The following is a 23,944-nucleotide window of genomic DNA, read 5'->3' on the forward strand; positions in this document are numbered from 1 at the left end:
AGTTCCGATTCAGAGCTCTCCACTCACAAACACCGTCCTCTAACCCCCCACAAAACACTGCAAATCACGAGTCAGCCTGGCTGGAAGTCAGCCCTCGTAACACCGAGCAGACAGAGACGTGGCAAGCCAAGACTAGAGAGCTGGAGAGAGCTGGGTGTAACACGTGAACCCTCCCAAAGGGCAGAGGAAAGGGGGGAGTATCCCATCCTGCACAAAGAGCCTGCATTCCTGGCTTTGCTGTGCTCCCAGCTCTGCCACCAACTCGACACATCTTTGTATTAACATTATTGCCTTTTTTTTTTTTTGTTCAACTCAAAAGGTGCAATAAAGGCTCAAAGGCAACTGGCCGAGGCATTGTACTAAGAGCTATTGTGGCGAGAAAAAGTTTTATTGCTTCAGGAGTCTTTCATGAGAGGACAAGCCCTCCACGATTATGGAGGAGGTAGGGAAAAGGGACAATAAGAGGCAGGGACAAGGGACAATAAGCCAGGCTGCCGACGCAGTTTTGCTGCAGGCCAGCAGGAGGCAAAGCTCCCTCCTTCAGGAGCAAACGGGAACCAGCCTCTACCATTTTGTCCTTTCACTCCTTACTTCTGTTCCTGGGTCTAACAATTAGAATCCCATTATCCCTCTGAGCTCCTGCTGAGAACTACATTCATACTCCAGGGCAGCTGTAGCCTGCCTCCAAAGGGATCTCAGGGGCGTTAATGTGGGAATAAAGCCACCATGTAGCACGTGATATTTAGAAATCTCTCCTGCAGCAAAAGGTGGAAGTTTCTTGGGTACAGAGAGCTCCCCAATCCCCCTGGAGACCCTCTGTCTGCCAGGCTTTTGGGAAGTTTACCTGTTTCCCAGCTGAATTCCACTCAGCGTAGTTGTTCCATCTCTGCTCACAAACAACCTCAGGTTACTGTCTGCAGAGAGAAAAGCAACACAGACATTAAAATCCAGAGCTACCAACCCTGCCAGGTGCTCCCCTCCCAGACATTGCACAGTGGTCAGCACAGAACAAGTGTGTTTCTGTGGATACACGTGCACACTTTCTGCTGGTGTTCCCACAGCAATGGAGCCCCTGGGACCTCCTCTCCTTGCTCTGAAAGGGAACCTCCATAACATGAAGCTTTGGAAGAGTAAAGGCAGAGAAATTAATTCAGTGATACTCCTCCAGCTGCTTCTTTTAAGGCAATTCCATTGATGCAAGTTCTTGGTCAGCTTAAGTACATCTGAACAGATGAGATATGGGGCTTCATGATGCTTTTTTGTAGGCTCACTGGAGAAGACACTCAGCCTGTTCTGCTGGCAAATGGCAGCTCATTCAGTCTAGTTTCAACTCATGCTGAGTGAGGTGTAAATCCCCATATGATAAGAGTTTTACCATGTACAACGATTTAAGGTGACTAATGGTAAGCTAAAGAAGCACATACAACAAGCTAGGCTCAAGTTTAAAACCTAACAAAAAACCTCAGATAAAAAAAATCAGATGAAAAAGATTGATTTCTATGCTAAACTGAAAAATGAAAACAAATGCAGTTATTTTATTAGTTTTCTCTTAACAGATGCTATGACTATAAAGGATAAAAGCCCTTCTTAAGTTCTCAGCCAGACCTGGTCACCAGCACACTATAACCCATAGTTATTCCCATCTTTCTGCAGAGATGTGCTGTTTCCCCTCCAGTTGTGCTCTCTTATTTTAATAAACACCCTTGGGCTGACCCTGGACAGAGGCCACTAGAGCAGTGCAGACAGCTGATGTAACTGATTTCCACTGCACTGAGAATCAGTATTTTTCCTCTCTCTCCCCCTGCATGTTTGAGCTCCTGTTCAACCTCTGCTGTCACGTGTGGAACAGCAGCAAGTGCTATTTGTGAATGGATGTGCAGCTCTCAAACCCACATGGTTTATCTACCACAGAAACACCCAGCAAGCACTGAAAGCAAATAGCTGTCAAAAGGGGAAGGGAGCCCCTGGCAGATCAGAGCTGACTGTAAACCCTTGTCAGCCCTGCTAAAGAACAGCCCAGACATCCCCTCTGAGACTCCCCCTCTCACCTTCAGTATTGCTGACATCTGTGAAGTCCTGACTCTGCATTATTTTCTCCACTATATCATCAGCATCGATCCTGGTGTCATCCACTCGGGTTGGGTGACTCTCCACTGAATCCTTTTTCCTCCTGGGGGAGAGGAAACACATGGAAAACTTACTCAGCTTTTCAAGACACATATTTTCATATGCAGTCCTGCTTCTCTTGGCAATAGTCCCCTCCTCAGCGGCTACAATCCGATCTACCGCTGCACGGAAGTCAAGGAGCAGGTTCTGTCTCTCCTTCCCAGAGAAGGGTCTTTGCTCCGCAGTTACTCACCGGGAGGGTCTGTCCAGCAGAAGGGCCGGTCTGGGGGGGCGAGGAGGCTTCTCCAGTTTGTGGTCCCGCTCTCCCTCAGGACACTCCACGGTCATGCTGAGCCCTCCGGACGCGCTGCTGCTGGTGGACGTGTTCCGGCGGTGGGTCAGGTCGGACATGCTGGAGGAGCGGGAGTGCTCCGTGCTGTAACCTGCAAACACAGTGTGATCACAGTCCACACCTTCCCTCCCTTCCTGGCAGCACAGTTAACAGGCAGGGCAGCTTCACACCAGCATTTCTACTCCTGCATACACAGGTTTAGACACAAATCCGTGAGCTCGTCTGCAGAGACTAAGCAGGAGACTGGTATTACAGAGCAGGGTGAGAGATGGCTGCAAATCACTCTCACAGGGATTCATCACAGGAAAGAAAATAGATGTGGCCAGTGCTGGCAGAGTTGTGTGAATCAATGCTTACCAGAGATCTTGGACTGCTGGCTGGCGTAGCTCGAGTTCCGCGAGTGCCCCGAGTGGAAAACTTCCTCCGGGCTGGACAGGTTCTGATCTGGTTCTTCTGGGACACCTGCCAAGGAACAACAGGACACTCTGCTTACACCATAACCAAGCCAGAACACTGTGCCCTGATCAGCTTGGACTGGAACCTGATCTTGGGATGCCAGATCAAGGAAAGGACAAGTCTGCTGGCAGAGCCCTGCTGTCCAGGCCAGCACAGAGTTTAGAAACACCTGGGGAGTAGGAAAGACCACAATGAGCTTCTCTGTCAAGTTTATCACTAATTCTAGCATCTAGTACCTCAACTTACAAACATCTCTGGGGACTTGTAGCCTCTAGAAGGACAGGTAGTATCTGAAGCTATCCCTTAGTAAAAACATTAAGACCAAGAAAGCATCAGATGGCCACTGGCAGTGAAGTGTTACAACCTCTGTTTGGGTGCTTCTGTTACTGCCTTTCCCCCTCTATTACTTGTGAGAGAGCCTATACCATTTAAATCACCTCTGAATTTGAGAGATGAGAATTAAATCACCTCTGAATTTGAGAGAGAAACCTTCTGCTCCTCTGCTATGACCCCTGCTTGTCTCCTGCAGGAAGCTTATCTAGAAGTGTACAAATGTAACACATTAGCCCAGCTTTTTAAGAACAGCACTTGCACCCTGTGCTCAGTCACTGAGGTGATGAGACTCGAGTGCTATTTTGGTGCAGTGTATGTGCCTGCACATTTGGAATGTGCTGGGAAGGAAAAAAAAGGCAGTGAAAATGCAGTGTCCTTGAAAACAGGCTCATACAGAAGCCAAAGAACTGCATCAGCAGCTGGAACAAGGCCATTAGACCTCAAACCAACCTCTAAAACCTTCAGAGGAACTTTTCTAGAAGATAACTCTGAGCAACAGAACAGCTGAGTGGGGAACAATGTTGAGTGTCATTGAACACAGTGGAAAGCAGGGATGAGTGCAGTGCATGAATTATTAAATCCCCAGCAGTAACAAATCGTTTTATCTCCTCTAACAGGAATATGCATATGGCAAAGACTCATCCTTCCTCTCCTCAGTTACAGTTAGATGGTTTTGTTTTTCTCAATTTTTCTTAATGAGCAATGGGGCTGAGGATGGGAAAACATAAAAAATTAAAGAGTTTCTCTGCTTGCAACTGCTGGGAAAAAACAAAGGAGCGTCCAGCCACAGCCAAACGTTGCATGGTTCCAGGATGGGCATTCATACCCGAGCTGAGAATGGCAGCTCTTGGCTTGGTCTGGCGCAGGGAGCCGATGGTGGAGGAACTGCTGCTGCTTGTGGTTCCCTCTCCCTTGCAGGTCAGCTGCAGGGTAGAGTCCTGTCCTGGTATGGTGATGGATTTGGCGGTGGAAGGAGGCCTGTAATCAGAAGGGAAGGAGGTTACAGAGTGCCAGGCAGGGACTGGGAATAAACTCTATTTATCCCACCCTTCCCAGCAGGGGGAAGCTGGCAGCCCTCTGACCAGCAGCTCAGTGGGGTGTTGGGTTTTGTTTTCCTAGATTCCAGACTCAGGTCTTCCCTACCTTGTACTGCATCTGGATTGCATTAACAGGAAAAGGCAAGTTTCCGAGGTAAATTAAGGCAAAGAGGGACCATTGAATCATTTATGCAAGACAACAGGCTCCAAGCTTGCACTGTGCTCCAGAACACCAACCAGAGCTGCCCTTTCCCCCCCAGCACGTGTCCAGTGGCCAGTTGGCTTCACAAACAGGAACCAGTTTGCTGTTGCATCACTGTCAATTCCAGCTCCCTTTCTGTTACACCTTTCTCACTCAAGGGCCAAAACAAAACCTTTTATCCCAGCAACCCCATCCCCCTATGAGAGCACTTTTACAACAATCAAATAACCTTTCCCTTCTTTAACTGATGATTAAACTACTTTTCAGTGAGACTAAAGTGTTTTTCCAGCTGTCAAAATTATTTTTCTGGTTATTCTGTGTGCTCCCAACATCCCTTTGTAAATGCTGGCTGCAGGGCAGAGCTATGAGTGCCTGGAGCCCCCTCCCTTCCTCCAGAAGTGTTTTTGGGTGGAAGCCACAGAATGTGCAGCGTGGCAAAGTGAATTTTCCTGTTGGAGCCCTAACCTCCCTGTAGCCTGAAATCTGAACTGTAACTAATGGATCATATTGTGGTTTTTAAGTGAGGAGTGAGAAATAAAAACTTTTATTTGTCTCACTTGAAGCTCTGAAGAAAGATGCTACATGAGAGGACCTTTGCAGTGTTTTGGGAGAGAGAATAAAGCACTGAGAATATTTTATGTGGGCAGCCAAATGGCTGTGAAGGTTCCAGGAAACCCACATGCCTTCACCAGGAAAAAACCTCCCTAATCATGTTATCAGTGATTTACATGCACACAGGTGCTTTGGAGACATTGCTTCACAGGTTTGTAAGCCTTTTACAGCCTTATGTAAGCAAAGTGTTCCTGCTCAGCCTGCTCTGCCCCCCTCGGTGACCCCCAGAAGGAGAAGGTTCATCCACCCCTGCAGAAAGTCACTGCTTGGAAATGATTTCCCAGCACAGTCTTAATTCCTTCCTATCCCCCTAATGAGTGCCATTTACCAGAAGCTCTACTGATCAAGGACTATTCCACATGCAAAGCTTCCATTTTTAGACATTTGCACATCATCAACATATAAGGAGAAAGTGGCAGTGACTGCAAAAATCCTTTAAGAAAATTAGGAGGTTTGACTTTCAGACAACCTACTTACATTAAATGGATATTTATATCCAATTCTGTATAATTTTCAGGCACTATAACAGTAGGACTTGCTTCCATAGCAAAGGAACAACAGGTATTTTTGTCAGACATATTATTTCCAGACATCCTAGTACCCCAGATTTAAAACATCTGTTACTGCTATAAAATTATGGTTTAAGATATCAAAAACTTCTTTGTTATGCTTCCTTCTGAAGCAGAAATTCTTCAGAATCAGATGACATTGATTTTGGGCTTGAAGGTCTCAGGAAATGCTGCAGCACCATGAAAAGCCATTCACAAAACAAACCTACCAAAAATTATGCAGCATTTTATAACACAAATGCAAGCTAATTTATAAACACTTCCAGCTAGCTCCTAAAATTAGACTTTTTAGCCCAGGAGACCACTGCTGCAAGAGATGGCCTCCAGGTAAAGCTTTCTTCTCTTGTACTGCTGGGAGTCAAAACCAAATATTTCTGTGGGCACGTGGCAGCCCTGCTGTGTGCAGTCACACACCTTCCAGCACACCACAGCAGGGCTTGGACTGCAGAGCCCTGTGACACCACACTGCAGTGTAAGAGGAGATGCTGCCAGGATATTTGTTAGTTGATTCACCAACAAATCTTTAAGCAGCAAAACTGCTTCACATCTTAACTGTATTTATTCTTTCCTAGCACAAAAAACCCCACAGGACTGCAGTTTCTCTGCTAATACAAACTGAGAACCCTTTAGAAAAAAACAAACAAACAAAAAAAATTAAAATGTTTCAGCCTTGCAGTATTTTTGTTGCTGTTTCAATCCGAGATCTTTATCCTGCATGATATGTGCTGAAGCATGTCCATTTCCAAGGCTGTTTTCTTCAGTGACCTTTGTCCTCTTGGAGGTCAGTGAAACCAACCCCAGAGCCATGAGAAAACCTACCCTTCAGCAAAACATGAAGTTTGTCATCAGCATCTACTGGTTTCCACAACCTAAACTCACGCTAGCAGGGAAAACACTGTGCACAGCAATAATCAAACTGGGAAAGCCAGAGCAGAGAACAAATCCAATCAACAGCACAGGCTGGATAACGCTTTTCTGGCTGATTCAAACGCTTTTAAGCTTTTCCCTGTTCTTCCCAATATCAAGGGCATTAGTTTTCCTCCTCCACATCAGTTTTAGTCTCCAGCAGAGAACTGCAAAAGGAACAGGTGTCCTGGTCTGCCCAGAAACTCACGTTTTGAAGCAGGGGTCCCCCGAGAGCAGCGACATTCCGATGGTGACCTGGAGAGGGGACGCAAGGAACATCGTTAGCAGTGTTCCTCACTTCACAACAGCCACGGGGTCAAGGGCTGGGTGTAAAGATTAGCAAGATCTAGTTCCTTTCCAAAGGAAATCAGCTTCAGGGATTTGGCAAGGTATTGCCCTTCCTGCCCGAAATCCCTGGCATCAGTAACTTCAAGTGGCTCAGCAGGACACCAGCCCGGCCACCCTGACAGTGCACTCAGAATCTCCTCCCTCCCTCCTGTTCCTGGTTTCTTTGATGACAGAGAACGTTGTTAAGGGTCATCGCTTGGCCAAATCGATGCCAAATTATCAAAGGGCAACTCAGATAATGGGAAGCTTCCCAAGTCAGTCTAGCAGCACAAAAGCAAAATCCTGTCTCTGCACACTAACAGGACCTTCTCTCAGGTCTGGCACTGCACTCTGGTTGTGATCTTCCCCGAATTCAGTCATAGCATTTCAGCTGTGGCAGTAGCAGCTGCTGTACCTTTAGGATGGAGTTGTCCTGTCGGGTGTTCTTAGTATCATATCCTTCCAGCAAGCAGCAACGGACAGTGGATCCAGAGCCCGCAAATTCTGCCAGATTTAGATCAGCAAAGCCCAGCTGCAGCCAAGAAAACAATGGAGGGGAACCGGAGAGAACAAAGGTTACTCAATAAAGGGATACATGGTGTCACACAGACCAAAAAAAGAGAGACCATCTGTGAGCAAGGGTAGAAACAGGAGTGGTGGCTGTGAAGATCCCCTGTTCTTGAGGATGGGCAGGGTCACATTCCTAATCCCAAGTCAGACAGACACTGGGAGGCCTTCAGGAAGCCAAACCTCTGTGGAGGAAGGGCAGACAGTGGTGGTGCTGGCCAGGACAGTGTTAACCAGCCTGCAGCCGTTGCATAACCAAGGACATGGAAGGCACTAGGTCAATGATGTGGAAAAAACAGAATCACACATACACAAACATAATAAGGCACTCTTTGTATCGGGCCATCCCAGAATGCAGTGGAGCATGTGAACCAGGAGATGAAAGGATATTGTTACAGAGGAAAGTGACACCATCCTGAAAAAAACAACTGAGATTTCGGCACAGGGAGCTGGAAGCCCGCAGCCATGGAGCAGGGCATGTGCCTCACCCCTCAGAGGCAGCTGCTGGGCTGGGGAACTCCTGGAGCAAAGTTTCCTCAATGCTGCTAAGGCTTAACCAGCAATGGGGATGTTTGACAGGCAGAAGGGAAGAAAAATATTTGGAGAGATTTACTTGTGAGCTCTCTAAACCTCCTCTAACAATGGGGAAGCAAACAGGGAAGGTGACAGAAGGCTGAAGACCACAGGTAAATTCAAAGAGGGCATTGATGCCTCAGAGTAAACACAAACACAATGAAGGATACCTTTGTTTTCCTGCCCTAATTCCTGGTGTAGTAACAGAGTGTTTCAAAGAAAAAGTTACAGCTTGTTTTATGCAGAGCTTTAGGAATACAAGTCAGTTGTGTCTCATCTAATCTGACCAGGAAGAAATGCTGTGCCCCATGTTTGGACAAACCATCCAAGCACGGAGAGTTTGCGTCACTTCAGCATCCACATCAGCTCCCAGGAGAACACAGAGCACAGGTGGAGCAGCAGCAGGTCATTCCAAGCACTGCAGAACATTCCTCCTGCCCCACTGTTGACAGCTGGATGACACAACCTGAACGGGGAGCCCCAACAGTAGCACCATCCTACGGAAATGTGGTGCTCTGTCAATTGTGGAAGCTGATAGGGAGTCAGCACAAACCACAGCCATTGCTACAGGAACCCTGGCTCCCACGGCTCCAAATCAAAAGTCTAAACCACAGTCTGCTCAAGATATATGATTGAAGGGGAAACAGCACCAACATTAGCATAGCTGCTTCCTCCACCCCATTCGCAAAAGGGAACTCCTGATGGCAAATGAAAAAAAGATGTGGGATAGAGAGGGAACCTTTCATCAGCAAAAAAGGAAGGAAAAATATATCCCAACCTTTCTCCCTCTCTTCTCCCTTCTTAACAATTCCCTTAATGCAGGTGTTTCTCCAGCCCTTGCCCTAGAAATTCTTCTGTCTCTTCTAGCCAAGGGCTATGCTGCTTTCTAATTATTCACCGATAAGGGAAAAAACAGCAAATTTTTATCTCTTGGAGATAAACAGGACAGGAGAAAGCAACAGAAGGAGCTGCAATCCATCACTGTGACAAAGACACAGAACAACCACACTAGGAGAACAACGGGAGTGGCCCAGACCCAGTTCCTTTTTCTGCCACCACAGCACTAACTTCTTGAAGAAGATCGACGTCAGAGTGTGGGAGAACCCTCCAGCGACCCACACGGTGTGCTGAGGTCAGAAGCTTTTTCAGGAAGCAGACTCCCAGTATATAGAGGAAAGATCCCTTAACAAAAGGATGTTTTCAGATATAACCTTTCAGAATAGTTTCCTCAGTTTTCCAGCCAGCTGATAGTGTTTCTTCCAGCTCAGAGGAAAGAGTTTCCGCTTTATCAGTCCTTCCTGTTGTCTTCCGCTCCATAACCCCTGACACTGAGGTGACATTCACGTCAAACCCAAAGGTGTGCAAGTCAGTGGAAACTCTGCCTGGAGCACAAACAGCTCCATCACTCTCAGCCTCTACAGAGGGCATTCACAAGTTGCATTATCCTCTACATCTGCTGCCATGATTCGAGGAGTTTTCAGCTGAATTAAGATAGTTCAAAAAGGTGTGGACTTATTTTGGTTTAAAATGGGAAAACAGTTGCGTGGACATACACCACAGACTTCTGCTAGAAACACTGGGAAGCCCAGATCAGTCAGTCCTGTCATGAGGGCCTGTCTGGAATAAGCCTGGTCCATAGGGCATGACTGCAATCACCCTCTTTGGTGTGACATCCCTTGTGCCTAAGTTGCTGAAATGCTTGGATCATCTTTTAGGAGAACACATCAATTTTCTTTGCAGAAGACCAAGCAAGATACCAGCACAAGAGATGAAAAGCACGTGAGATTTGGTCTAAAATTCTGGGCTGGAGCAAGGAGGTCTCTTTTAAATGCCACTAAACACAACTGAGTAAAAAGGAAGTAGGTTAGAACATGGCCTGAATAAGAGTCCAGGTTAATTCCACCATGGAAACATGCCTTCAGGCTTCCTTTAATTCTGCATTTCCAAACACTGTGGAAAGCTTGAGGATGGACGCTGCGGGAGGCACAGACTGATGGATTTACTATGTCTCAGAGGCATGTCTCTTCCTCCAGCTCTGCTGCTCTCCCTGGACAGGCAGCCCTGCAGAATGAATAACCTCCCCACAGCGTGAATTTAGTGAAAGAGAAACTGATGGCCCTAGAGACCATGTCCTAATTAGCAATGAAAAAGGAACAGTGTGGGCAGCCACACTGCCCTGTCTCACACAGCACAGCAGTTCATAGGAGTGCAGTGCACCCTTCACAGCCAGTTGCCTCCATGGTCTCAGAAAGGATATTGATGAGAAGAAATTCTTAAAGGGCTGTGCGTGACCTGAGCATCTGTTTATTAGAAACCAGCAGCAGTGACTCATTTTCAAACAAACACGATTTCGGGCACTGTGTGAGCTCAGCTTCTAAGCCAACATTGTCTCTTGATCCAGCACAAGGCAGAGAAGGGGGTGGCCCATTGTCTGTTCCATAGCAGAGGCAAGAAAATGAGGAGGAAACAAACCAAAACTAAGATCCCTGCTGATCCATTTGGTTTTTGCCTCAGTGTCTCTTGTGCTTTGGAAGGCAGTGATTCCTGCTGTAGGCTTCTGCCTGCACTCACAAGGCAGTGAAGTGCCTGCCCCAGCCCCAGCTGACTGCTGTGTTCTGGAGAACAGAACTGGAGTCTGTGTTTCTTTATTAGGGAGACGCTGCCAGAAGCCAGAGAGTTCACATCTGACTCAGAACTTCCCCAAAGTCTGAGGACATGCAGATCATCTTCCCAACCCCTGTCTCAAATCCACATCCAGTGCAATCTGGATCCTGTCCTAGCAAGGGATTTTTTTGGGAACTCTCTTAACTCAGGCTTAAACTCAGAACTAATGAGCATCTCTCCAGATTGCTTCACTCAGCAGACACTGGTTTCTAATGGGTGTCAAGGACTAACAGGAGACAAGGCCATCATCACTCTGCCACATTTGCCCTTTCTGTGCTCTTACCTTTGAGTAGGTTTTTCCGCCCTTCAGCTCCTATAATGGGAGACAAAACAAACAGGAAAAGCTGCTATTATATGTGCTGGGGAAACAGGGGGAAAGACATAACTCAATCCTGGAATCTGCTCTCAGGATTCACAAATCTCTGTCTCTCAAGAGCTACCACGACCCTGGTTGTTCCCACCCTCCATCAAGTACCCTTGCTGGACAGAGAGGCTCCATTCCAGCACGTCCTGGCCCAAACAATCCTTCCTTCCCACCACAGCCCGTGCAATTTTTCCTGCTGACAAAAAGCACCCAGTAACCAACACCAGTGCACTGGTGGTACTCCCTGCCAGGAGCAGAAGCTGGGTGCTCACCTTACGGACAGACACTCGGCAGATGCAGGGGTCCAGGAGCCCTGTGGCGGGGTTGGCACTCATTTTACACACAAAGGTGAATTTCTTTTTCCAGCGGACACAGTTTTCCTGAACTTCCTCTCTGTGAGAATGAAAAAAAAAAACAAAAACAAACAACAAAGCCAAATCAGTCTCGACTATTAAGTACCTTTTTTATGGCTGGCATCCTGGCCTGTAAAGATCCTGCGCAACACAGCTTGGTCCACACCGCCCGAAACGGCGCCACACAAGGGCGTTACGGTACCATTAAGCTTTTCACTAGTCAATAAAGGTAAAATCCACCTAGGTTACAGGCAGACTAATCATCTCATCAGCAGAATTTGCCTTTAAAACTCTCACGAGCTCTCTGACATTTCCTGCTGAGCCGGTTTAGCTCATTCACCGTCCGGCGTGGATGGAGCCAATCTCTGTAACCCAACTGGGCTGAAGGTTCACAAGCTTATCTTCCTCCAGCATGCCTGTTTGTACAGCTTCTGCACAGTGAACGTGCTGTGTGTCCTGGATGGTTTGTCCTTCCCTGCTTCTCATGCTGGGAGGAAGCCAGTGAGGACAGCCAGCTCGAAGGAGGACAAAAACACATGTGGAAATGCTCCTGGGTTCAGGCAGGCAGGGCTATGCCAAGCAAACACTGCACTTCCAATCATGTGGGGGGTTCAGATGCAAAGCAGTTTCTGCCAGGGAGGAGGTGGTTTTGCTTGCACAGCTTCTGATCAGCCTATCCTAATCTCCAGGGCGAGTGGAGAAGCACATGGCTCCTGCCTGAGCCTGCAGGAGGAAGAGAAGGTGCCTTCCCGAGCACAGGAATTGCTTCAGGTACAGTTCTGGCTGCTGCAGAGCCCTCAGGGGAAGCTGGATTTCACCTTTCAAAAGGAGCCTGGAAACAAGGCATGTGGGTCCTTCCACAGAGCTCTGGTTTGCCCACTGAGCCTCTGCAGGACCTGATCCATTTATGGTTCGGAGCTTGGCCCTCAGCCAGGTCAGTTCTCAGCGTAATGAGGCCAGGGGAGGAAGGGAAGGCACTGCTGACGGCTGTGAGCAAGCAGGTTTGCATCTCGCTCTTATCTCTCCTCCTAGCACAGGACTAAGGGGCAAGGGCACCTGATAAACTGTTTGCTTTCGCAGGGAAAGGGAGGCTTCCCACCCTCTGACCCGGGCATGGTGCAGGCCAAAGGGATTGGTGGCAAAGGGGAGAACGATCAGCCTTGGTAGTGCCTCAACTCTCCTCCTGGGAAGGAAGGGGCAGAAGCTGTAGCCCAAGCAGCCCTTCTGCAACCTCGAGCTGAGCCCAACAGGACAAATCCAGGGACTGGATCCCAAGCCAGAAGGTCCCTGCTGGTCCTTTGAGACATTGTGGGACTGAATCTGCTGGCCAAGACAGAGAGAACAGAAAAGGAGTCGCTGACAAATAACTGAAACCTGTAATCCTCTGTAATGCAGATAAAGGCTGATCATCCCTCCTTAAAACAAGAGAAAACAGAAGGCAGCAATTCTTTCAAGGTAGAGAACTTAAACCCCTTCCAGACAGAACTCAGGCTTGCTATTGAAGTCAGTGAAAAGCGAGACATCTAAGTGCCAAAAATACCTTTGAATCTGGGATTAATTCAAGATGAGATCTGGTTCTCATTGCTCCACTCAACTCACTCCAGCTCTTTCAGACAGGAGAATAAACACTTCCGGAGGGAATAAAAAGGTTTTGCCTATAATAAAATATTCACCGAGCCAGCCAAATTAGGCAAGTTACATTTCAGATGTGGGTGCCTTAAACCTGACTCAGTAGCAGGTATCTCGAATGACCTAAAGGAAGGAAAACTCAGGCACAGATGAAAAAAAGGAATTCAACAGAATGGAAAAACACTTGAGAACACATGTGCTTCAGCGATGCAAGGCAGGTACAGGGGGATGCAGAAATCACTGAATATTTTAGCTGCAGTAGGTGCCTTTAGAAAGGAATTGCTGGTTTCTAGAGAGCAAGGCTTCACGCTGAGTGCTGGAAGGCAGCTACAAGTGAATGATGTTCAGTCGGACAGGTAGAACAGCACACTGTTCACAGTTCACACACCTTGTTCTCAGCCCTGTTCAGAGCTCCAACTCCTGCAAAAGTGAGTATTTATGGGACTAAGCTCCAGCTCCCAAATCCCAAAGCTGCTCTGTGAGTGGGATCATCAAGGGCTGCTGCAGCACGAGTCTCCTTACTCAGGAGTTCTCACTCTTTTTACAATGCAGCCATGATTAAGCATCTGCTGGATGCTGCTAAGTCCAATGAAGGCTAATTACTTCAAAACGCGGCAAAAAAAGTACTGATTAGTAATAAAGAGCTTCATAGCTAATTTGCCTTTAGCTAAAGCTCTGCTAACAGACATTCTGCTTCTTATTAGGGATGTGTGTTGGCTTCCCAAAACTGCCGTAGATACCACACAGTGCAAGGGATTAGGGAAAGGATTTGGGGGGGGTTATGTTACCCACAGAACAGTGAACACGAACCCGAGCTGCAGGTGCAGCATAGCTTGGGGCTTTTTATGTCTTTGGAATAGTCTGCACAGGGTGAGAAGGAGTTTACAAGATAAAATGCTGAGCTGCTCTCCAGTCACAAGTTTCACAATCATTCGACAATGAATTTCAACCTCTTTTTTTTTTTTTTTTTTTTTTACTTTAAAGAGTGGCTCTTAAGGGTGGAGGCTGGGTCTGTATCATTAGACAAGCAAGGGACAGCTCTATTGTTTCAAACCAAACTCTTAAAAATTAATTCCACACTTCCAAAAGATGGCATGTGGGGAAGCAATGGGCTTTGCCTATCCACCTCCCACCAAGCTATCGTCAGGCTGGTAATTAGAGAACACTAAAATAGGGACAAAAAAAAAAAAGGAGAACTCAGATGATGAGTCTTGTACTTAGCCCTAGAATATTCTCTGATGTACAATTAGGAACCATCATACAGAAACAAAAAACACACAAGAAGGGTGGTGAGGGCTGCACCGAGAGGCGTTTCCTTCCATCCTAATCACAAGGCAACTAAAAGTGAAGCAGAAACTCACAGCTTAAAACCAGAAGTGTCTAATTTTAAGTTTTACTCTGTATTTGGAGAGCCAGAAATAGTTCAGACCAATGCCTGGTACCAGGTGCCAATTCAGTGGGTCTTCTTCAGAAGTTTTATTTTAAAAAAGGTTGCCTGGACCATTTTGCAAGAAGACTCCCAGAAGGCTGAATCCCTGCCAAGCTAAGCTTTGCCCTCTTCTGACTTGAGACTTATTCAAAGCTGTGTAATTACTCTTCAAGACCTAAATATATCTCCTCAGAATAAACTGATGCAACCCTGCGGCAGCTTTTGTGGAAAGTGGAGTTTCAGAAGGAGCTTCTTGGGTCTTCCAACCCTGGAGCTGCTCATCTACCTCCAGCTCTGTGACCAGTCAGAGGAACAGTATTTTGCATCTCTTATCCACCATCCTACCCCCTGAAAGAAGGTTTACCAGAAAAAGAGCAGTTGGGAGATGTTTCACCATAGCATTGTGTGAATCCAAGTAATGGGAACCACGCAGAGCAGGAACCCAACACTTTACCTGTTTTTAGAGGAGCAGCAGTGAGCTTGGTGAAGCCTCCAAGGCCTCTTTGTGTTCAGATCTCACACACAGCTCTGGAGACAGGTAGAAGAACACACGAGGAACAGATTTTAAAGAGGAGCTGTTTACCAACTGTGATTTTAGTGCCGTGGACAGAATAGCACTGTTCCAGAAAGCCACAAAGCTCCCTATGAATCCAAGCTGGCTAAAGCAAACACTTCTAGAAAAAGGCCATGTATATGACCCGTGCTATCTTGGGCTCCCTCTCTCCCACATGAAAACCTAGCTAATGAAACACTAGAACAGAGATTAAAACTTCTATTTACAGACTGAGGGCTGAGTTGTGCCCAACTGGGTATCAAGCTTCCAATGCACCACTCGCTGAAACACTTTTGCTTTGCTGAAGAATTAGGAAAGCTGATGTTTCACCCTTACTTTATGGCAGTTGTCACATGTAAGACAGTGTGTCATAAAAAGGCCACAGCCTTACTGGGAGGGCAATGACAACAAAAAATAGCTTTTTAATGCTGAATGTTTCAGTAGAGCAGCGTGTCTCAGTCTGACATTTCGTGCACGGGAGCAGATGTGGGAAAACCTCGGGCTAAATGAGACAGTAGATAGATAAGCACACATACAGAGCTTCTTATTCAGATTTTCTCCTCCTCTTCTACACAAAGGGGAAGGGTAAGCCTTCCTATTTCTGATGGTCAGTCCACATGCTCGCTGTCCCCCCTCTGAGATGTGGATCTGTGTCAGAGCCTTCAAGCAGAACTAATCCTCCTGCTCACTCGCTCTGCATCCTCCTCACTGGTTCACCACTGCAGCAGGAGTAGCAGCAGCTCATCTGATAAGGCACAGGAAAGATAAAACCATTCTACAGAGGCCACCAAGCCAACTCCCAGCTCAGATTCTTTTAAGTGCAAGGGGTTGAAGAGCAGCCCTTGAAGGGCCCTGGCACACACCAACAGTGAGTCTTTTGGGGAGGAAGGTAACACAACCTCAGCAATGCAGGTACAATCCCCTCAATCACAGAGGGGGATAAAGAAACAAAAAATCCAGTTATTTCAGCAGGTTGCACATGAAGGGCATCTTCTACAGCGTTTCTTTACACAGCTCTCTTTCAGCTGCAGAGACCACCCTAGGAACAGTCTCATCTATTCCCCAGTCCTCCCACAGGCTCAATTAGAGCAGGATCACTGACACTCCCTTAGCTTGGCAAAGCCTGGAACAATCCTGTGTTATGCTCTAGAGAAGACAGTTACTATTTTAACCAGGTTTTCTAGTGCAAAGCTGTAAGAAAACCCATTGGTAAGGGCAAGGAAAATTCCCTGAAAAGCCTGTTTCAAAACTGACTTTCTAAGATGCTCAGGAACCAATATTCACACCCCAGCATTCACAGCACACCAAAATATATTCCATCCTACTAACACAGCAGGTCGTGCTACAAAAACAGGGCCTGATCACTGCCTATAAAACACAGAAATTACAAATGTGGGTGAATCTACATATATAATAGAAAGCAAGCCCTCATTTAGCCATTAGCTCGTTTAGATATATGATCCAAAATCTGCAGGTATCCCCAAATAATGGGCTTAGGACAGGGCACTTCACTGCAGCACATGTTATAAAATTAAAATGCAGCTCTGAGGCTTTGCCATCCAGATGCCTGGCAAGAAAAAGGAGAGAAATCCACAATGAACAAGATGCACCGTGGACAGATAGCACAGGAATGGGTCACATCAGTAAAAGCTTAGAGCTGCCATAATCCATTTTATTTTGTTGTCAAGCTCATACACAGGCAGAAAAGCAGAAGCAAACATGATGCAGTAACAAGTGCTGGGAAGCTCAGTGGAAATGTATCCCAAGAATGAGAGGTGACACACCATATTCCTTGGGGAACATCACACAGGATCATAAAACCCAGCTGGATACACAATGTGTGAAATCCAAGGCATCCATCCAACCTGGAGGAGGAGAAATGCTTTACAGCAAGTTTACATGGAGGGGTTTTGCCTTCCCTGAGCAGAAGCAGAGCAAGGGCTGCACAGAGCTCCCCACAATAAAGTTACTCTGTGCCTGAGCTTACATCACTGAGCAGAACAACTGCCAACCCCAGGAGCTGGACGTCTCCCCCTCTGCAAACAACCCCGTATTCTCCAGCTGACAAGTGCTGGTTGTTGTGCAGGAGACACGAGCAGTTATGATGGAAAAATGGCTCAGAGACAGATGATGCAGCCTGTGTCACTGAGAGAACTGAGCAAGCCTTTGTCATTTGAAACAAGTCTTATTTGGATGTTAAAGCGCTGCAAGTGTTTTAAGCAAGGGTTCGGCAGTAAAGTCATCACATCTACCACCTGCTTGCAAAATTAACTTCTGAATTCCCAGCAGACCCATTCCAATGGCCCATGATGGAGAGGGACACCTACCCACACCTCCCTCTTGGCATCAGCTTACAGCCATTTAATTCTTCATTTGCACTAGACCAGTCACATATATGGGCTCTCCAAATGCCAAATGTGAACAACAATGCTTTAAGAACGAAGCATTCACATGACCCAGCATTTTTTGGAGGGAACATGAACCCTCCAAAAATTTCTGAAGGGTTTCATCATGCTATGTCCCACAGTCTCACACCAGGAGATGGACATACAACCACTCCTGCTGTTCAGTGGCAGCTGGGGAAGCGGGGGAAGAGTGAACGGGGAAGGAAGAGTAGGGGAAAGTCAGCTCAGAAAACCAGATTCCGCTGATGCAGTTAACAGCACAGCCTGCATAATCCTTATTTGACTGTACATGAGACAAATACAGGAAAAAGGATTAATGGCAAATGCACAGGAAAGAAAAAAGCTAATGCAAGAAACCTCAGCCACAGCTGAGAAACCAAGGTAAGGAGCAGTCAAGCTTCACTGGGGGACAGGGGACGATGACGACAGCACCAAGTATGTCAAAGGCAGGCGAGGAAAGAACTGGAGCAAAAACAACCAGGCGAGCATGGAATAAAAAACAGGATTCAAAGAACGATTTAGAAATCCTCCTTAGGAATAAGCTGGTATCTACCAGGCAAGGGATTGACTTTTTATGGTTTTAACCTCATTTCCAGAAGAAGCCTATTTCCGTAAAGCTTTTGAACTGCATGTTACAGTTCCCTCCAAGGCAGTGATCAATCTTGATAAAGGTCCATCAGTACAAGCCAGGGAGTGATAATACCTCCTGGAAAACTGGGGTGGCAGTCAGTCAATCACCAGTAGAAAAGCCTCGAGCATCAGCATTCCTAGTTGTGTATTAACAGCTTCTTTGAAAGTAATTCAGTTATGTCTGGACTCCAGTCACGTGCACCCAGACACATGCCTTTTATAAGTGACTGACATGAAATGCTGCACCTCATGCACAATGTCCCATAGGCAAGAGTTTTCCAGTGCAGTTCATCCCATGTAATCCAGATCACTGTATTGGGTAGCCAAACTCTCCAGTACATCCAGGGCTTTTAAAACCTTTGGGGGTTATTCTAGAAAAAAATATTTCCAATCATTCTTTGTATCTAAATCTTAAAACCTTTAATCTCCTCCTAACATGAACTATGTTAAAAATACTAAAAGAAACAATGGAGGTTATTAAAAAATTGCGCTCAGCTGGTGACTGAGTGCTACAGCAGAAGTTGCATAAAGAAATAAAAATTGTGCCAAATGGAGAAAAAAAAAGTCAGAAAAATGACCCTTTAAAACTTAAGCTATAGAACAAGTCAGATGAGTTGAACAAGGGTGGAGCAGGGAGAAGGCATGGGGAAATAATTCTAACAGACTCAGCTGCAAAGCAGCGAGGGACAATACAAGGCGCTGTGCAGATGGGACATGCCCAGCAGAGCCACTGTGCTTTGAGGTATTTGTAATTTACAGTCTGTCATCTCAAAGCAAAGAAGAAAAGCTGGACATCAGGAAAACAAGGCCAAGAAGGGAGTGTAAGAGCAAATGCTGTGCAATACATCTACTGTTACACACTGCGCTGAAGGCAGACCAACACGGAGCAGCACATATCCAAGGACTTCTTGCCACATCTACAGAGCACAAGCTTCTTTTGGTCTGAGGCCAGGGATGTGTGCCAGGAGCAAAAACATCACAAGCAAAGAACCACCAAACTCTTTAGTGCAGAGAATGGAATAACTGGATAGATGACTCAGTTACTAGGGCACAAGTCTGTAATAACGTACGTATTGAACGCTGAAAGACGCATTTGCTTTTTTTGAACTCCGATCATGCACTGAGTCACCACACCGACTCCTACTTCTATTGTTCCGATAGACTACGTTGGGGCTGGATTAGCCAAGAGCAAGCCATGTGCCAGGCTGCCCAGCCCACCACCAGTGCTTTCCTCTCTTAAGCAAATTCACAAGGATTTCAGCTGCAGAAGAAACAAGAGCAGGTCTGCACTGGGTTCCACTTGAGTCTGCCCAGGTCACCACCAGCTACCTCGCTGAGGTTGTTGCGTGCTGGTGCTGCCTTCTCCAGCCTGTCCCAGATGTGCTGTCCCAGCCCCAGACTGGGCTACCCTGCAGTTCACGCCCAGCACGCTTTGAAGAACTTGTCTAACTCTGGGCATAAACACCTTTCAGATCTAACGTTCCACAACTGCAACCTCTGAACAATCAAAAGTGCTCAGTGCATAAAACAGGTATGGGGACAACTTAACTAAGGTACTGCTTATGAACTCTTACCTGCACCTCCAGCCAAGCCAGCTGGAGTTACAGGGGCATGAGCAAACCCCAAGCTGAGAGACTTCCATGCTACTGGGGGGTTGAGGGGTGTTCAGGCTCATTACCAACTCACTTGCACAGTAAAACCCACAAAAGTTAAAAGGGGGGGGGGAATCCCAACTCTTCCAAGGGTTTGTTGGCCTTTTGGACAAAGCACGATTCAAATTTCCCCTCTGGTTCTAACAGATGGTGGAATCAAAGTTTCATAAGGTCCCAAATGCTTCAGAAAACCTCTAAGGTTTGTTCTGTACAGATGCTTACAAGATTAAGGTGGAATAATCCACCACATTTCAGAGTCAATACATGTTTCTGTATCACACTGTAGCTTTTCTAGAAAGCCTTTTCACTTCTGGCAGACCACAGATGTAAAATGAAGACACACTGATTATCCATTGCTGGTGTATTTATAAACTTTCTTCATCCCCTAAGTGCTAGCTGTCATTCTGAGAGATTCCAGATTTGCCTTTTGCTGACCAAATTTAAATTCCCAGTGAAGAAAGACAGCAACATAAACTCCATCAAGGAGAACTCTGATAATGCCCCCACTACACAGGGCACAAGACATGGCTACAACTCCCTGATACAAGAAAGCTGTGTTTCAAAACAAGATGCTCTTATGAAGAAAAAAAGTTATTTATGAAAAAAAACCCCACTCTACCTTTCAAAATCAAAAGAAATCCACACATGCCCCCTAAGATGGGAAAAATCAAGAAGTGGGTCAGCTCAATACTTCAAGGCTTTGCTGAGATAGTAAATCTGGCAAATAAAACCCTGAAGGGAATCAACACAAGACTAGGAACAACATTCCTAATGCAAGTGATGTAGAGAGACAAATCCTTTTGCCTCCAAGGCAGATTTATGGCACGTGAAAACATACTGATGCCAGAATAATTAAGCGACTTTTTTTTGCCAATATCAACCCTGTTTCAACCAGGAGAGTTTGCCAGAGAAGTCTTTATAGTGCAAATTAACCTGCACATGAGGCCAAGCTCATTTCTGGAATAATTTCATTAACACCGTGTGATGTAACATCACTGCAATTTGGCTCGAACATGCTGAAGAGCCCTCCAGTAAATAAGCTGCCTGAAGTCAACCCCGGTGCTAAAAGTAGGTTTAGTTACCCAAGAGGTAACACCCTACCATGCTCAGACATGTTTCCCTGTGAGTCACTTCTATACAGTGCATGTTTACTCAAAACAAACGCAACAGTCCAGGAGAAAGCCCTTTATGTGTTAACAGCAGCTTTTCCACTCCACGATGAACACAGGTGCTTTACCACGGCTCCTTTATAAAGGCACCATTCAGCAGCACAAACCAGGCCACTGGTTTGTGAGACAAGTTCCAAACACATTCCCCCTGGATGTCCCCTCCATCGATATCTATCGCTGTCGGGGTTTATCAGCAAAAAGGCCACTCAGCAGGAGAGGTTTGCAAATGAGAAGAGGCTGCTGAGAAAAGCCTGTGCCCCCTGACTCATCTCCGTACTGCTGGTGACGGGCTTGGACTTCTAAACTCTGCCTCTCCCAACAATCTCTTCCCTTCTGCCCCAGTTGGGGAGTGTCAGAACTGGTGTTATGCCAGACTGACAGAGCCAGCAAGAGGGGAGAGAAAAGGGTCTGAGACAGAGCAGTTAGAGCTGCTTTTGCTCCTCTGGAGCCACAGCTGCAGAAAAACAATTTCCTAAGAGCAACCAATATCTCATGATGCAACTTGTCCTAATCAGAGAAATGTAATTTCATAAATTACATCTTGGTTAAAAGTAGAATAGGGAAGAGCTCTGCATTTTGCAGCAGCAGTCGGTGCTGGTTAAGCCCCTGGGAGATGTCAGCACAGGCTCCCACTGCCAGGAGCAGGTTTCTGTGGATCAGAGAGCCTTTACCTCCTCTGTGGCTGTCACCACAAGCTGTATTCCAACACACTCCCTTGATTCTCCCCTACTGAGAGCAAACGACATTGGAGATGTGCTTGCATTACTTTTGGAGGGAAAACAACATGCAGGTTTGTTTTGACAGAACAGACACTTGCACTTATAGCAGGAAAAGGCATTGCTACAAAAATACATCAGAAATGGACCTTAAAGAGAACAGCAGCCAGAGTATGATCAGCTACTCCCCGTACAGCACAAGAAGAGTGTTCAACAGAGCAGAACAGCAGCAAATGACAGAAACAGTTGTAGGAAATACACTCCCCCCTCCACAGCACAGAGTTTCCCTTGCAGCAGGAGCACTGCAGGCTGCTGAAGGTACAAAATGAGCAGTGCTGCACTTGAAAGGAATTCAACATTTATGCAGATGCCTTGTGTTACCAGAACAGGCCACTGACAGAAGCCAGGAAAAGAGCTTTCCAACAGAGGGGTTACTGCATAATTAATCTGTAACAGAGGCAAGCAGACTACCTCTGCAGAGCCCTTATTGCTTAGCCTGGAAACAGGACGCTGCACTAGCTGGGGCTGACGGGTACAGCAAGTCTTTGTCAAGTGGGAATGGTATTGCTCCGTTCCAGGGCAATGGAGCATTAACAGTTCTGGAAAAATTGCTGAATTATAAATATCCTACATGCCTCCCTCATATTCTTTGATATGGAGGCACAGGGAGGATGGGAAGAACAGGAAGTAGCAGGAGAAAAAAGCATGATGAAAACACAATCAAGCTGAAAACCCTCTCCCCAACCTGGACATATGCAAACAAAAATCCACTGAACACCACTATACCACACCCAACCTCACCTTTGCTGTTGCAAAGCGCAGATAACGCCTCAAAGAATCTGATAGAAGGCTGAGGGGAAAAAAAAAAAAAGAACTAATTTTCTATGCCTGAGTTTTTCCAGGCAACCCTTTCCCTCCTCCTCTCTTGGCCATTTGTGTTTTTAATTTGATGAGCAATATTACCCCTTAAAGAGTGGAAACAGAAGTGACTGGACAGAGAACAAGATGGTTGGAAAACTTTTTCAGGGCTCCCTCTGTCCTGCCTGTTTTGTACTCCTCACACTCAGAGCTTGCATTTCAGGAGGAATGGAAGCTCCACTGACAGGTAGGAGCACAGGAAGGCGTGTGCTGACCAGTCCTTCATGTGGCAGCTGGCTGAGGGAGCCTCTGTTGATCATTAACCCAATACCCATTAGTGAAACATCTTGCCACAGTCATTTCATACAAAGTTTTATTCTGGAAGCAAAATGGAGGTATGTGACTACCTCAAATTGAAACCCTGAGGCCACGTCCCTTTAAGAGGGTTTTCTATTACAGGTTCCTTGAGCTCCTTTTCCATTGCAAAGCCAGACTGGAGAATAGTGCTTGGTAATTTCTGAAAGGCACAGAAAAGATCTGGTACACTGAAAGGCAAGAGATGGAACCTGTATCATTGAGGTAAACATGTAGCTCTAGGAAGCTCCAAAAGAAAGTTTTCTGGCTTTAGTTGCTTATTTCAGAGAGCACATTTCAGGCTAGTTACCAACCACATGCAGGGGTGATGGTTTTGTAGGTCTCTAAAGCTGCATTACTAATTAGTGCTGCAGCTTTCTAGCCCTTCCAGGACTGTAAATCCACACACTCTCTTCCTTCCTCCCTCTCAGTGCTTTCAGGGTTCATTTCTTATTTAAAATACAGCATACAGCTGTAAAAGTATTTTTAGCTTCAGTTCCATCTCCTACTACAACATGAGACTTCTTTCAAGGCCTTCTCTCACCAGTGAAGTAGGATAAATCCAGCTAAAGGAAAGGCTTAATCCTGCTCTCTTGCCAGCTCAGCTACTTTCCATCCTCAGGGAGTGCAGCCACTATACAGACTGTATATGCTACTGGTAATCTGGAGCATCCTGTCTCTTCCACACTTGCCTCCTCCCAGTCCTTTAGTCTCCATGTGCTTCCTCTGCATTTTCTTCCTCATCCCCATAACTCCATCCCATCTCCTCATCTTGGCCTTACCAACTGAGCTCACACGGGAGACCCACGGGGAGCACGTGAGAACAACATCCACGGCCGTCAGCGATTTTGAATCCCACACAACAATTGCCTTTCTTGCTCATCAGATTAAGAATACACCAAACAAGAAGGCTGTTCATCCAGTGAACACAGGCACAACTGTTTGTCCAGTGGGAAGTGCTTCTCAAACCCAGGCACTGAAATGAGATGCCGAGTCCCACTGTATGGTACCAGAGGGACCGTGATGCCAAGTCTGGAGTTACGACAGCGAAGTGCATCATGTCTCCCAGCAAGTGCACTTGGCATAATATGAATAAACTCCAAGGAGAAAAAAAAAAAAGTCTCTAAC

The 23,944-nt window shown here is 46.4% G+C and overlaps 1 protein-coding gene across 1 annotated transcript in view; it reads right to left on the reverse strand.

The window, feature by feature from the left end:
• Positions 1–23,944, reverse strand: part of EEIG1 (estrogen-induced osteoclastogenesis regulator 1) — a 37,896-nt gene that overhangs the window by 5,312 nt on the left and 8,640 nt on the right. Inside the window, exons 3-11 of the mRNA XM_051807433.1 lie at positions 11,341–11,461; positions 10,988–11,017; positions 7,316–7,432; positions 6,782–6,828; positions 4,074–4,225; positions 2,816–2,920; positions 2,360–2,549; positions 2,049–2,170; positions 845–914 (exon numbers count right to left, since the gene is read on the reverse strand). Coding sequence (XP_051663393.1) covers positions 845–914; positions 2,049–2,170; positions 2,360–2,549; positions 2,816–2,920; positions 4,074–4,225; positions 6,782–6,828; positions 7,316–7,432; positions 10,988–11,017; positions 11,341–11,461 — 954 coding nt within the window. The remainder of the gene's footprint in view (positions 1–844; positions 915–2,048; positions 2,171–2,359; positions 2,550–2,815; positions 2,921–4,073; positions 4,226–6,781; positions 6,829–7,315; positions 7,433–10,987; positions 11,018–11,340; positions 11,462–23,944) is intronic.

The sequence above is a fragment of the Manacus candei genome, unplaced genomic scaffold (assembly GCF_025592945.1).
Source record: "Manacus candei isolate 608988 ecotype Guabito, Panama unplaced genomic scaffold, ASM2559294v1 h1tg000071l, whole genome shotgun sequence".
NCBI classification, from domain to species: Eukaryota; Metazoa; Chordata; class Aves; order Passeriformes; family Pipridae; genus Manacus; species Manacus candei.